This window comes from Aulonocara stuartgranti, assembly GCF_965226115.1.
Source record: "Aulonocara stuartgranti genome assembly, chromosome: 6".
Taxonomy (NCBI): Eukaryota; Metazoa; Chordata; class Actinopteri; order Cichliformes; family Cichlidae; genus Aulonocara; species Aulonocara stuartgranti.
This window is the reverse complement of record NC_138944.1, coordinates 27,944,369-27,958,715: the sequence shown is the minus strand read 5'-3', so window position 1 is coordinate 27,958,715 and position 14,347 is coordinate 27,944,369. Positions and strand designations below refer to the sequence as shown.

At 41.1% G+C, this 14,347-nt stretch overlaps 2 protein-coding genes across 4 annotated transcripts; both read left to right on the top strand.

The window, feature by feature from the left end:
* The first annotated feature begins 4 nt into the window (after window positions 1-4).
* On the top strand, window positions 5-2,839 carry sart1 (spliceosome associated factor 1, recruiter of U4/U6.U5 tri-snRNP). The gene is made up of 2 exons (XM_082536588.1): window positions 5-180; window positions 348-2,839. Exon 2 carries the CDS (start codon window positions 355-357, stop codon window positions 2,662-2,664), a length of 2,310 nt encoding a protein of 769 aa, XP_082392714.1. The 5' UTR covers window positions 5-180; window positions 348-354; the 3' UTR covers window positions 2,665-2,839.
* A 1,570-nt stretch (window positions 2,840-4,409) lies between these two features.
* Window positions 4,410-13,933, top strand: LOC309708156 (oxysterol-binding protein 1-like). Of its 3 annotated transcripts, XM_082535941.1 has the most exons (20): window positions 4,410-4,538; window positions 5,325-5,495; window positions 5,761-5,969; window positions 6,100-6,262; window positions 6,361-6,472; window positions 6,565-6,763; window positions 6,876-6,990; window positions 7,077-7,140; window positions 7,238-7,405; window positions 7,496-7,741; window positions 7,989-8,109; window positions 8,328-8,431; window positions 8,560-8,655; window positions 8,925-9,109; window positions 9,238-9,467; window positions 9,878-9,925; window positions 10,438-10,476; window positions 10,592-10,624; window positions 10,754-10,792; window positions 11,162-13,933. In XM_082535941.1, exons 2-20 carry the CDS (start codon window positions 5,362-5,364, stop codon window positions 11,302-11,304), a joined length of 2,448 nt encoding a protein of 815 aa, XP_082392067.1. In that variant the 5' UTR covers window positions 4,410-4,538; window positions 5,325-5,361; the 3' UTR covers window positions 11,305-13,933. The 3 variants fall into 3 exon arrangements, with proteins under 3 accessions (XP_082392067.1, XP_082392069.1, XP_082392068.1); XM_082535943.1 differs by lacking the exons at window positions 9,878-9,925; window positions 10,438-10,476; window positions 10,592-10,624; window positions 10,754-10,792; window positions 11,162-13,933 and adding an exon at window positions 9,650-9,850 and having other exon boundaries at window positions 4,411-4,538; XM_082535942.1 differs by lacking the exons at window positions 9,878-9,925; window positions 10,438-10,476; window positions 10,592-10,624; window positions 10,754-10,792 and having other exon boundaries at window positions 4,412-4,538.
* Window positions 13,934-14,347: the final 414 nt, after the last annotated feature.

Genomic DNA, 14,347 nt, shown 5'->3' with positions numbered 1-14,347 from the left:
GCAGGAAGTGCGTTTTCAGGAAACAGCAACACTGTCGTATGCTGTTTTTTGTTCTTAAACTTACACGAACGTGGTGTGAGGTTATTTACACTGGCCTGAAGAAAACATACAGCCGACCATTCTAGTCCCTTACCGAGATTGGATTTTGAACGCAAATTTCAATCTTTGCCTTCGAACTACGTAAGTTGTGGCTTCGGTTAATGACTTAGTTTTCATAGCTTATGTAAGCTAGTTAGCAAGGGAAAGCTAACCGCTTTCCCGTCATCAATCAAATCTTAAAATTGTCAAAGCTAGCGGTTTTATTTTTCACTGCTTGCATTTTTAATTGTTGTTGTTGTAATTTTCAGATAAACGATGGGTTCATCTAAGAAACATAAGGAAAAGAGCCGCGATAAGGACACAGAGGAGCGCCGTCGTGAACATAAGAAACATCGCCACAAGGAGCGCGACAGAGACACTTCGGACCGAGACAAGGAGAAAAGAAAGCGCTCCAGGTCCAGGGAAAGAGGCAGACGGGAGAGCCGTGGGAAGGGTGAAAGGAGCAGCGGGGAACCACGAGTGAAGAAGGAGAAAGTAGATGCGGGATATGAGGAAAGCAATACTGAAGTGCAGCCTCAATCTGCGAGCGGAGATGCATCTCTCAGCATCGAGGAAACAAACAAACTCAGGGCAAAGTTGGGTCTGAAGCCTCTGGAACTGAATGAGAACAAAAAAGAGCTTGGGACCAAAGAGGAACCCATGGTTGCAGAGACCATCAACCCCGTGGTCATCCAGCAGCAGAAAGAGATGAGAGAGAAGCTTGCAGCTTTGAAGGAAAAACGCAAACTCAATCTGAAACTGGGGAAAGTCAAAACCCTAGCTGAGGATGACTGGCTGGATGACACATCCTCCTGGGTTGAGAGAAGCAGAAAGCTGGCAAAAGAAAAAGAAATGGCAGAAAAAAGAGCCAAACTTCTGGAAGAGATGGATGAAGAGTTTGGTGTCAGCAATCTGGTAGAGGAGGAATTTGCTCAGATTAAACAGGATGCGTACACATCTCGAGATTTAAAGGGACTCATAGTGCAGCACAAAGTAGAGTCTTTCTCTGAGGGCCAGACTGTCATCCTGACCCTTGAAGACAAAGGTGTTTTGGAAGAGGAGGAAGATGTGCTGGTAAATGTGGGACTGGTGGACAAGGAAAAGGCAGAAAAGAATGTGGAATTAAAAAAGAAAAAGCCAGATTACAAACCTTACGAAGAAGAGGAGAGCGTTGACGACATGGTTTCATTTAAATCTCGCTCTGTTCTGTCAAAGTATGATGAGGAAATTGAAGGTGAGAAGAAAAAGAGCTTCCGGTTGAATACAGGTGGTTTTGCAGATGGAGAGCGAGAGCGCGAGCTCCAGGCCATGAAAGAAATGCTGCGAAATCAGGCCCAGTCCTTGGAAATGCCTGCGCTCTCTATCGCCTCGGAGTACTACACACCACAGGAAATGGTGGGCTTTAAAAAGACAAAACGTAGAGTGAAGAAGATCAGGAAGAAGGAGAAGACATCCACTGCAGATGACCTTCACCTCGATGACACCCGCAGCTCTGACTTTGGCTCCAGGACACGTGGCCGAGGCCGCAAACAGGAGGATGATGAAGACCAAGAAGTAAAGAAAGAGGAGAAGGTGGTGACGCATGAAATCCCCCTACTGTCTGACGACATCAGGATGGCAGAAATGGACATAAGCGACGATGAGGAATTTACCCCTCCTGAGCCAGCTGTAATTGAGGAGGATGAGGCAGAGCAGGAGCTGCAGAAGCAGTTGGAGAAGCAGAGGAAGCTGAAGCAAATGCAGCTCCTGAAAGACTCTGGGGCGAAGGTGGCAGAGCAGGTTAAGAAGCTTGTTAAAGATGACAATGAAGACGATCCTGAAAAGAAGAACAACATTGTTTTCAATGCTACCTCAGAGTTTTGCAGAACCCTGGGTGATATCCCAACATACGGACTGTCAGGCAACAGAGAGGACCAGGAAGACATTATGGACTTTGAACAGGAGGAGGAAAAAGATGATGCTGGAGGTTCAGACTCTGACATGGATGAGAATGTTGGATGGAGCACAGTTAACCTGGATGAGGAACAAAAACAACCAGATTTCGCCACAGCCTCTGCCACCATTTTGGACGAGGAGCCCATCGTCAACTCCGGCCTCGCTGCTGCCCTGTTGCTGTGCAAAAATAAGGGTCTGTTGGAGACTCAAATGCAGAAAGTAGCACGTGTCAAAGCGCCAAAGGGTGCCCTGCCCAATGGCGACTACTGCATCGAGGACAAGATGGGCTTTGATGACAAGTACAGCCGCAGGGAAGAATACAGAGGCTTCACGCAAGACTTCAAGGAGAAGGATGGCTACAAGCCTGACGTCAAGATTGAGTACGTGGACGAGTCTGGGCGGAAACTCACTCCAAAAGAAGCTTTTAGGCAGCTCTCCCATCGATTCCATGGAAAGGGGTCTGGAAAAATGAAGACCGAGAGGAGGATGAAAAAGCTGGAGGAAGAGGCGTTGCTGAAGAAGATGAGCAGCAGCGATACTCCTCTGGGAACTGTGGCTTTACTGCAGGAGAAGCAAAAATCCCAGAAAACGCCATATATTGTGCTTAGTGGGAGTGGAAAGAGTATGAATGCAAACACCATTACTAAATAAGCATGAAATAAGTGTATTATAATTGTGTATAATTAACGTAGAAACATTCAAGTACATAGATAAAATACACCACACACATACACATCTTTTAATTAATGTCTACGATTTAATGTCCTAGTTTATAGAAGCTGCATTGTTGTGTTGAAGAATTGTTCAATAAAATCAGTACAATTCAGAGGAAGTGTTTGGTTTTTCCTTGTGTTTGGAATTTACATGATTAATTCAGATCACAGCTATATTAAGTCATAAAAACAACAAAATTATTTCTCTAATATTGTAGGTTATTTACTTTACCACAAAAAAGATTACTGTACCTGTGAACTAGTGCTATATAAAAACCTGGATATATTGAATTGAGCACTGTGTGTTTAAAATGCCTTTTAGTTTCATAAAAGCTGTTTGAGTAGGGTCTGTAATTGTGCCCTGGCAAATATAGCAGGTGCATTTAATTTCAATATTTTTAATGGAAACTACATGACAGGAATTAATGCAAACATAAGTGCATTATGGGTGCACACATTGACTAATTACCCAAAATATAACAATATAAACTCACTGGCCACTTCTTTTCAAATACTTGTTAATAAAAAATGTCTAATAAACCAATCAGATGGTGTAGACATACTTAAGATAACTTCCTGAATTTGAAAATGAGCACCAGAATAAGGATGAAGGGTGATTTCAGTGGCACTGGTGTTGGTACAAGATGGGCTGGCATGAGTACTTCAGAAAATGCTGATCTACTGTGATCTAGATGCAAGATCACATCTTTGGAATAGTGGTGTAGTAGGAGATTCACAAAGTGGATCTGCAGCAATGAAGATGCGGTCATGTCAATATGGACCAAACTCTGAGGAATGTTTTAAGCACTTTGCTCAATCTATGCTACAAAGAATTAAAGTAGTTCTGAAAGCAAAAAAGGCTCCAACCTGGAGGACTAAACTCTTAGTTATACGTTAATACATAATCTGTAAGTTCTCATATAAACTGGGCTGAAAGTCATGCTATACATACAACAATGTAGTTTGGATTTTTTTTTTAAAGGAAAAGTAGATAAATGAACTTATTTTACATGCATAATACCATTCATATTGCTTTACACTGTAAACCAGAACAATACTAATGGGGCATAGCCAGTTGATTCAGATGTAAAGGTATTTATAAATATACATACCTTCTTTGAATTAGTATGAGAATGAGTATGGACATTAAGCATGTTTTCTTTACACTGATATAGCCTGCTTCTTTTTTGTCTGTGGAGAACCACAGACATTATTAGAGAGACAAAGACCCCTGAACTGAAACGTATGGGAGAATTCTACAATAGCAAAGATAGTATACATAGATACAGACATTCATACACTACGACAATTATAGTATAATAGTAATTATTTTTTGCATTATGTGATAAAATTATTTTTCAAACAAGGGATAAATAAAGTTTTTTCTCATGATCAAAAACGTCAGCAAACCGTTTTGTTGTTGTTGTTGTTTTTTAAGTTATTAAGTAGTGAAGATAATTTATGGGATGGTTAATTTTCAACTATAGAGTCTTACCAAATAACTTTGAGTCGTTTTTTTTTTTTTTCATTTTCACTGCAGGTAACATGTATGTGTAACATTGCATGTGACAAATAAAGGCTTGATGGATTGTATTACATTGAAAATAAGAAAACAATATCTGGATCTTCACAGGGCGTACAACCATTTACATCAACTGCCGAGAGGCGTTTAGATTGACTGGCGGAACTAAAGCGCACGGTTTAGATGCTGGTCGAACCCTATTTTGTTGCACAACCTGTAGCAAAGTGGTTAGCGAAGCAAAAACTAGCGAGCTAACGTCGCATCATCAAGCTCGATATGCCCGCCCATCGGTGAGTCTTGCAGCTATATTACATTAAGTTATGCATCGGATGGATGCATAGTGAGAGGGCTGCACGGTTTAAAACGATAATTGTCAACGTCTGCGGCGTGTCAGCTTTTCCAAAGCTTCCTGTTGTTTAGCTAACCGCAAGCTTAGTGACAGCGGGCAGAGTTTTAAGTAGCTTTGATGTGGTATTCGGGGTAAATTGACTATCAGTATCCATGCTGTTAATTTGACACTTCCATGTAATCCTACGAGACCAAGGGAACGGTTGAGCTCACTGTTATCGGCGCTGAGCTGTGTTTTCTGGATGTTTATTAGTTTCCTTCAAACGCGATAAAACTGTAGCGAAGCAGGTTATTGGAGTCGTGTCAGCGTCCCTCAGCTCGTTTTGTTTTCACTGGAAGGTGCCACGACAAGCCTAAAAGTTTCACGGAGCCAGAGCTAGTGCCAGTGTTGAGTCATATTTTTTTTTTACCTTTGACAAGCGTGGCTATGTAGGTTTAATTCTGATGACTCGGTAAACATAAACATAAGTGATTGCAGCCGATCTTAGTGGCGCAGGTTGAATCTGCTTCCGTTACCCGTAACGCATTGTGTCTTATATAGCCAAAGATTGATGAATTATATGGTTATAAGATGGTATAAACTTTAGGATGTAGTTACAATGTGTCTTGATTTACTGTAAGTGGGATGTCTTTATAGTGAGCTTGTATCATGCACATCATGTATCAAATGTGATGTGCATGACACAAACTTTACAGTAATGCACCTGTAAATGTTTTTCTCTCCACAGCCTGTAACATCACTCAGTGAAAGCACAGGCTGTTGTGATGTCAGAGCCAAAGTCCCCTACTCCGACCCCTGGAGACACATACAAGGGTTGGCTCTTCAAATGGACAAACTACATAAAAGGTTACCAAAGACGCTGGTTTGTTCTCAGCAATGGCTTGCTCTCTTACTACAGGTAAGTTATATGAAGAATACTGAAGCTATAATAATTTGCAATGAATTTACTCTATTCCAAGCTCAAAAAGAAATTGCAAAAGTATAGCTTAAAGAGGATCCATGCATTAAAATTTTATTATAAGTATGCCTTGTAATAAAGGCCTTTTTACAGGACAGCAACAGAACCACAATAACACCACAAAGCCATCTGAGCAGTACACATCTATAAATGTAAGTGATTTGCAAACTGCAGATTTGACTGCTGTTGTCGTCTCTGTCTTCAGGACTCAGGCTGAGATGGGTCACACATGCAGAGGCACCATTAACTTGGCCACAGCCAACATTGCTGTGGAAGATTCGTGCAATTTTGTGATTTCTAATGGAGGGGCACAGACCTATCACCTGAAGGCCAGCTCCGAAGTAGAGCGCCAGCGATGGATCACTGCTTTGGAACTTGCAAAGGCGAAGGCTGTCCAAATGCAGGCGGAATCTGGTAAGAGGGACTCTTACCAGAGGACAATGCAGGGGACTCCATAGAGAAAGCTTACAAAGCACCCAGAAGCAAACTCTTTCACTGAATTGTGTTTGTGTTGACTAATGACACTCTCTGTTTTCTTCCTTAGATGACTCAGGTGACGATTTCCCTGCAGTCTCGCCAAACTCAGGACAGGGTGGAGACTGCCGTAACACAGAAATCCAGTCTACATTACGCACACTTAACAGCAAAGTGGAGGATCTTGCCACCTGCAATGATCTCATTGTCAAGCATGGGTCTGCTCTCCAAAGGTAGTACTTACTAACAGACTATTATCCATTAACTAATCTTTTTTTTTTTTTTTTTTTAATTACGCTTACCCATTAAAATCTTTATTTCACAATTTTAGGTCTTTATCAGAACTTGAAGGACTTCGTGTCGCAGTGGACATGGGAGAAAAGGTCAAACAAGTCACAGAGAGAGCCACGCTGTTCCGAATCACATCCAATGCCATGATCAACGTAAGTCAATCAAGCGTTAATAAAAGTTGAGCAAACAGCTCTCCCCCTGAGTGTGTTACTGATGATGTCTATTTTTTTGCGTGATCCTCTAGGCATGTAGAGACTTCCTTTCCATGGCTCAGAGCCACAGTAAGCGCTGGCAGAAGGCCTTACAGACTGAAAGAGAACAGAGGATACGTCTGGAGGAGACTCTGGAGCAGCTAGCCAAACAGCACAACCACCTAGAAAGAGCTTTCAGAGGAGCAACAGTTCTCCCCCCTTCATTCAGTAATCCTGCCTTAGGAAACAAAGGTGAGAGTCTTTTCATCATCGGAAATTCTTACTCTGCCACCTTCGTTACCGATCTGCTGAGGTTTGTCGAACCGTTAAGTTATTCAGTCTTCCAACTCTTTCTTCATTTCAGGGGGTGTTTCAGGGAAAGCCGATGCCAGTGACGAGGATGATGACAATGAGTTCTTTGATGCTATGGAGGAGCCAGCAGAGTTTATTACTGTCCCCGCTGACCCCAAATATCACAGGTACAAACTGATATTTTCTATTGTCAGACGTTTCTTTTCCTCCACATGTGTTTTGTTTTATACTTGACTCTTATCCTCTTCTACAGGAGATCTGGCAGCAACATCAGTGGGATCAGCAGTGAGACTGGGACGGATGATCAGTCGGTAAATGTGCGTTAAATTTTTATATCTAATTATTTTTGTATTAACTGCATTACCATATCAAAGCCACCTAACTCCTGCTGATATTTTCTTTATCTTCCATCAGTTTGATGAACTTTCTTTGGCATCAAACCCAGAGTCTCCACAGCTGCTGGAGCTGGAGCCAGTTAGGCAAAGGCGAACTCGTATCCCAGACAAACCAAACTATTACCTCAATCTGTGGAGCATCATGAAGAATTGTATTGGAAAGGAGCTCTCAAAAATACCGATGCCTGTAAGAAATCTGTGCACACAACAGCGTCAATGTGACTTTTCCATTTAAAAATAATCAGAAGTGATGAGATGTGTCTCTGTGAATTTTTAGGTGAATTTTAATGAGCCCCTGTCAATGTTGCAACGTCTGTCTGAAGACCTGGAGTACTACGAACTCCTTGATAAGGCTGCAAAGAGTCATAGCTCTCTAGAGCAGATGTGTTATGTGGCAGCCTTCACAGTGTCTTCCTACTCCACCACAGTCCACCGCACAGGAAAGCCCTTCAACCCTCTGCTCGGAGAAACCTTTGAGCTCGATCGGCACAGAGAGTGCGGTTATCGCTCTCTTTGTGAACAGGTAGTTAAAAAAAAACAAACACACATTGTAAAACACAGAAATGGTCTACATTGCATTGTTTTTTCACAAATTATAATCGTTTTGATTCAGGTTTTACCTGTTTCCATTGCAAACATGCTTTATTTACTCATGTAGTATTTTGTCCTAGTCATGTTTGTTTTCTTAATGCACTCAAAGCCATTGTATAACTACAGTGACCATATGTTAAGCTTCCTGACTCTTCTCTCTCTTTGTTACCTCTTCTTAGGTCAGTCACCACCCACCTGCCGCAGCCCACCACGCCTTCTCTGAAAAAGGCTGGACCCTCAGACAGGAGATAACACTAGCCAGCAAGTTTAGAGGGAAATATCTCTCTATCATGCCTTTGGGTGAGTGCGTGTGTGTGTTTGTATAGCTGCAAACAAAGACACAGCATGCGAGAACAATACACCTGCTAAGCCTGATGTTTTTATCCAGTGAACACCGTCTGTCTTACACTACTGTAATTCACTATTTCAGTGTAGAATTTCATTTTTTCACTTTAGTTCATGGGATATATGGGATACGTTTCCATCACTTGCAACATCATTCCCTTTTCTCTCTCCAGGTTCTATTCAGTGTATATTTGAAAAGAGCAACAATCACTATTCTTGGAAAAAAGTGACCACAACAGTTCACAACATTATTGTTGGGAAATTGTGGATCGATCAGGTAATGCCAAAATGTTTTAGCTTAAACATTATGAAAACATTAGATGTTTTCATATGATGTTTTGATTTTAATCTGCTAGAGAACAAAACACGCAGAACATTTTCTTTCTTTATTTTGTCCTGTGCCAGTCGGGAGAGATAGATGTGGTGAACCACAAGACAGGAGATCGCTGCCACCTCAAGTTCGCTCCCTACAGTTATTTCTCCAGAGATGTACCGAGAAAGGTTGGCTCCTTTTTTTCCTTTTTCTTTTTTTGTGTTTGTTTAAATAAGATAATTTGAGTGAGGTTTCCTCAGGCAGTATTTTCCTTTCAAGATGATGTTATTACATCCACTAGTACATAAGTTGATTCTGTTGAGTCATCCTCATCCTCTTTCCTTCTGCATATGAGCCGTCATTTTCCCAGGAAGCCTTTAATGGCAATGGTTTTATTATTTTCTCTCCTCTACAGCCTGCAATTAACATATCTTAATTAATTAATGTCTCCTTCTAGGTAACAGGAGTAGTAACAGATAAGGATGGAAAAGCGCATTATGTCCTGTCAGGAACGTGGGATGAGAAAATGGAGTTTTCCAAAATTATGCAGAGCAGTAAAGGTGAAAATGGCACTGAAGGCAAACAGAGGACTGTCTATCAGACACTCAAAGCCAAAGAAATCTGGAGAAAGAACCCGTTACCGTAAGTGTTTTAGTCTTAAAGCCTGGCGACGTTCAGAAGTGTGAACGTGTTCTCAAACATTTGGAGCGGAGCTGTTGTAAATACTGCTGCTCTTTACTTTTAATGTTTTTATATTGTTGAATTTGCAGGGAGGGAGCAGAGAACATGTACTACTTCTCCTCTTTGGCTCTGACTCTCAATGAACCCGAAGAGGGAGTTGCGCCAACAGACAGTCGGCGGCGACCTGACCAGCGGTTAATGGAGGAAGGCCACTGGGACGAGGCCAACGCAGAGAAACAGCGTCTAGAAGAAAAACAACGCAGCACCCGTCGAGAAAGAGAGAGAGAAGCTGTGAAAGCAGCCAGCTCACCTGAGGAAGGTAGGACGACGGAGAGCGAGTTTGTGTTTAGCATGGGTTTGATTTTTTTTTTTTTGTTTTGTTTGTATTTGTCTTATATTTCTGTCTGATGTTGTGTCCATTCATCTTTTATCCATTTTTGTCTGTCTTGGTGTTTCTTGTCTTTCCTTTTTTTTTACCCCCCCTCCTCTCTTAATGCTAAGCTGTCACTGAGGCTTCGATCAATGACTCGCCTTTGAAAAGCAAGTACTCAGCTTAGTCTCTTCTCACCTTTGGTGTGAACTTCAGACCGCACAATCAAAAGTGCACACACGAAATGTTTGTGCGTTCAGTATTAAGGTGCTCAGCATCCTCCTCTCTTAATAACAGCTTATTTATATTAATATGTCCCCCCCCCCCCCCCCCCCCCCGTTCCTTTCTGTTTCATTTAGCTGATGAAAAAGAGCCTGCTCCTGCTTCAAGTGAGATTTCTGATGAAAGCAAGTATCATTTTACAGTTTTATACAAAGTGTACTTTTAAAGGTGCTTTGTGTGGCTTTTTTACTGAGCAAGTACCGTTTATGTCCACGGGGCGGTTGCTGGGTGCGTTTGCTGCTATCAGTGACTTCACAGCTCATATGTGTCATTTTGGATGTTCCAGTGATTTTCACTTCCTGGTTATAATGAACAAAACTATAAGTGTAAAGAGATTTTCACTCATTGTTAACTCATGTTCACATTTTAGACCAGCAAAGAGAAGATCTATAATCTAACCCTCTATAGAACCACCTAATCAGGTCAAATCTAAATGACCTATCAGTTCTTAAAGCACAATCAGTTTATTACACAAATCAACTTATTTCTTTGTTACGATTAGTCTGTTGGGCTTTTGTTAAATTTTTGAGCAGAAAATAATGCCTTAGATGCGACACATGGCACTTTTAAAATTTGAAGAAATCTTTTTTATGTGGATTTTGGATGTGTCTTTATGTTTGTGCTGGGTTTTGCTCAGCTGACACTGAGGATTCCCCCCCTCATACACCTGTTGCATGCAAGTAGTCCATTTCGTTTTCACTCACTGTCATTTTCAAATCACAGCAGTTCTGTTATGTCTCAACTTCCAAAGAAGAATCATCCTTTTTTTGTTTTTCTTTTTCTTTTAATAGCCCCTTATGGACCGTCACTCTTCCCTTATATAAGCAAGTATTCTGATCATGATTTAATGCATAGCACCAGTATATCACATTTTCTAGTAATGTAGTTGAATCCTAATGACCAGAAAAACATCCAACTTCCACCATTTTCCTCTTTACAATTTGCTCTCTTAGTGGAAGGCAGGGAAGGCCCTTATGGAGCTCCAGCCAAAAGCAAGTAACATTCATTTCGACTGTTGTCCCATCTCTTAGAGTAGCTGTATACAGCTGTAGAGGCCTCACAACATTGTAGAGTGGCAGTTTGTCTGTGATTGACCAGCATCCTCTGACTCTGAAGCAGCTAGTGTGTTATTTGTGAGCCTGGTCCTCTCCAAGTGGTTATACAGAAAGAGCCCCCTGCATTTTGTTTGTATAGGATGCATCTGAAGATCAAGGTAATGCTAACATTTATTTGTTTCTCATGGGCAGAACTCTGAATGCATATCGGCTTAATTTAAGCATGATATGTAATCCTGGCTGAGTGGGGGCGGGTTAACCTTTACTGTAGCTTCTAAATTGAAACGTTCTTTTCTTTTTCAATAGGTGGCCATCCAGACACCTACCAAGCACTGTGGTTTGAGAAGATGGATGATCCTGTGTCCGGAGAAACGTTGCACATCTACAAGGGGGGTTACTGGGAAGCTAAGGAGCAAGGGAACTGGGATATGTGCCCTGACGTCTTCTGAGCACAGCTGAACAATTTCCCCACTGAGGTGTACAAATGACACGATCGTTAGAGGGACCCCTTTTTCCTATCACATTAATTAGGAAATCCAGTTTGACATCAGCCTAGCCCGTCATCTGACCAACCTCCTTCAGCCCCTCCGTTCAGCAGGATCAAGGTCGGCTGGACTTCGCGTTTAAGTACACACAATTGCCTGTGTGGCATTGTAGTCACCCTGCAGCTGGTTGGTGTTCCTCCCACTGCCTCTCAAACCCTGAAGTTTAGCTTGGTTTTGGTCCACAGCCTCTTCCCAGTCCAGGGTTTTCTGATCCAGCCTTCAGGTTGCAGTTTGCAGCAGCTCTTTCTGAAAATGTCATTCTGCAGTTTCTTTGGATGTGCTATTGTTGGAAGGGTTATTGACCCAGATGGTACCTTTCGATATGAAAGGCTTGCTCTGATAGGTTGAGGTACTACCTAACATGATTAATGTATGTTTTTCTGCCACATTCCTGTTTGTTTTCCAAATACTCCAAAGCCTCCTCAGCACAAAACCACAGCAAGTCAAAGTTAAATCGCATCCTTTTATAATTCCCACAGTAATATCCACGTTACCATTTTCAGGCCACAAGTTTAGCTTTTGGCATTTTGGAGATAAATGAACATATGTTCGATACAGAGATACAGAGCCAGACTGATATAGGATTTCTAAGACTGATATACTGGCCTAAATTTGACACAGTGACCTTTTAATTTTCTTTTTGGGCACATAAACACATTTCCTTAACATTTGTTACATGTATTTATTTATCTACTCGTTTACGCTCTGCCTGACTATGCTCAGAGCATCTGGTTGTGTTTCTGTTGTGTTTCAAACACAGTGTAGCCAACAGGGAAGTGGACAAAGCGTAACATCAACAATCAGAATATTCCTTGTGTTTCTGTGTTCTGCATTTCATTCTCATTTATAGGTCATTCTAAATGCCAATACTGACAAATCGGCAAATAGCTGATATATCAGTCGGCCTCTAATGCAGAATTTGCCTTTGAATTTATAGTGATTTGTGGTGCTGCTTCAACCCCTGAAACAACAACTATGGAGGTATAATATAGCTATATACTAAGACTTTTAAAAAAATGGTTTGAACTGTCTTATTTTCCCCCATTCTAATACTCCTCCTATGCCCTGTAAGTACACCGCAAAGATCCAGAAGTATTTATTATAACTGTGCTGTCCCGCTTATTGGTGGAGTTACTCATATAAAACCTGAATATGGCTTCATACATCGTTCATTTCATACTACAGGAGTAGTAGAGTACTACTGAAATGGCAGTTACTGTTGCAGATGCATTTTTAGGTTGTCTGTGGTCACAGTCACTTAACCTCAGAAAACACTCTTTTTTTTGGGGGGGGGGGGGGGCGTCTTTGCTCAAGAATTGAAACAACAGCTATGACATTTGCGTTTGTGACATTTGCATTGGGGAAAACTGCCCCACTTCTCAAAGCTGATAAATTTCAGATGTATTTTTCTAATTTAGCTTTAAAAGTTTCACTCCTGGTTTCACAGTAGATGTCGAGGCCATCCACGTGAGTTTGTGACTAAATTTAAATCAGCAGATCTGCGCGCTGAGTTGTCACGGAGCTGCGTGGAGTTTACTGCTAACTCGAGGATTTGCAAACTGAGGGCATTTGAAGCGAGTGGTTTGGCCTTTGTGGTTAACTTCAGACTTAGTGAGCATAGCTTTAATCTTGATTACAAATATTTGTGTGCTGTGAGTTTAGATTTTCTTTTTTGTTTTTTTTAAATAGCAATAACAGTGCCTCTGCTCCTACAAGAGGCACAAATTGAAATGCGGGGGTAGCGTTGAGCAAGAACACTAAAGCTGCACAAACCGACTTTTGTCTCGGTCTTTGCTGTTGTTTGTCTCGAGGTGGTGGACTGTGCAGGTGATAGAAAGTTTTAATCAATGTCATATTAAAGTGTACTTAAAATAAGCTCTACCAACAAAGATGACAAAAACAGCGCTAGAAAATGATTTCCGTGTGAATACACCAAATAGTGAAATAACTGTGATCATAAGTAGTTGTGTTGATGAAGAATATAAAAAGAGTGATGCACTTTTAAAGTTTTGTTTTGGGGTTTTTTGTGTTTCATTATCATTGTTTACTCCATATGAACATAGTTTCATTTTCTGAATCGAGGGCACCGTGTTACAACATGTAGCTCTTTAGCAACCAAGTTAGCTTTCAGTTTGAAATATTCGTCTTTATTTGTGTTCTGCCACCGTCATCTTCACCGAGGCTCTGCGAGCTATTTAAAAACACTTCTTTATAGAATAGGTGTACAGATTTGTGTCCTCTGTTGTTTTTATTACATGTAACATTTCTGTTTCTGTGTTCGTTTGAATTGTGTGGTTCTGTCATTTCATCTTTATGTTTCTAGTTTTTTTTTCTGTCGGTTTCCACCAGTTTCATCACTTTGTTCCAGCTAGTGTGGTTTTTTTTTTTCCTCCTCTTTTTCTGACTGTCCTCGTCTACAACTGTCCAAAGCTCAGTTGGTCAGATTTTGATGTTGGCTATTGAGATATTTGTGTGAGCTTGTTCTGGAAACTTTTCCTAAACCATGTTCAATAAAATATGAAATGAATTACAATTCTAAGGAAACTTTTCACCTTTTTCTGTCCTTTTGATGGAGTTTTTAAAAGGATTGTTTTAGAGCAGGGGTGCTCAATCCCAGTCCTCGAGAGCTACTGTCCTGCAGCTTTTAGATGCATCCCTACTCCAACACAGCTGAATCAAATGGTTTGATTACCTCTTCAGCATGCCATCAAGTTTGGAAAAGGCCTGATAACAAGCCATTCATTTGATTCAGCTGTGTCGGAACAAGGATGCATCTAAAAGCTGCAGGACAGTAGCTCTCGAGGACTGGGATTGAGCACCCCTGTTTTAGAGATTGTGGCTGGATTAAAGTCTGAATTGAGATGAACTGCTTATCTTTGGTATTAATTTTATCAACTCTCAACAAAGCGGTTTTACTAATATAATGTATATGTGTAATTTCAAAGCA

Bases quoted from the DNA above. Each gene is read 5' to 3' on its own strand.
- sart1 (XM_082536588.1), top strand. From the start codon at position 355: ATGGGTTCATCTAAGAAACATAAGGAAAAGAGCCGCGATAAGGACACA.
- LOC309708156 (XM_082535941.1), top strand. From the start codon at position 5,362: ATGTCAGAGCCAAAGTCCCCTACTCCGACCCCTGGAGACACATACAAG. The intron at 9,468-9,877 runs GTAGGACGACGG...TGTTTCATTTAG, and splicing joins AGCCAGCTCACCTGAGGAAG to CTGATGAAAAAGAGCCTGCT. The intron at 10,625-10,753 runs GCAAGTATTCTG...TTGCTCTCTTAG, and splicing joins GTCACTCTTCCCTTATATAA to TGGAAGGCAGGGAAGGCCCT.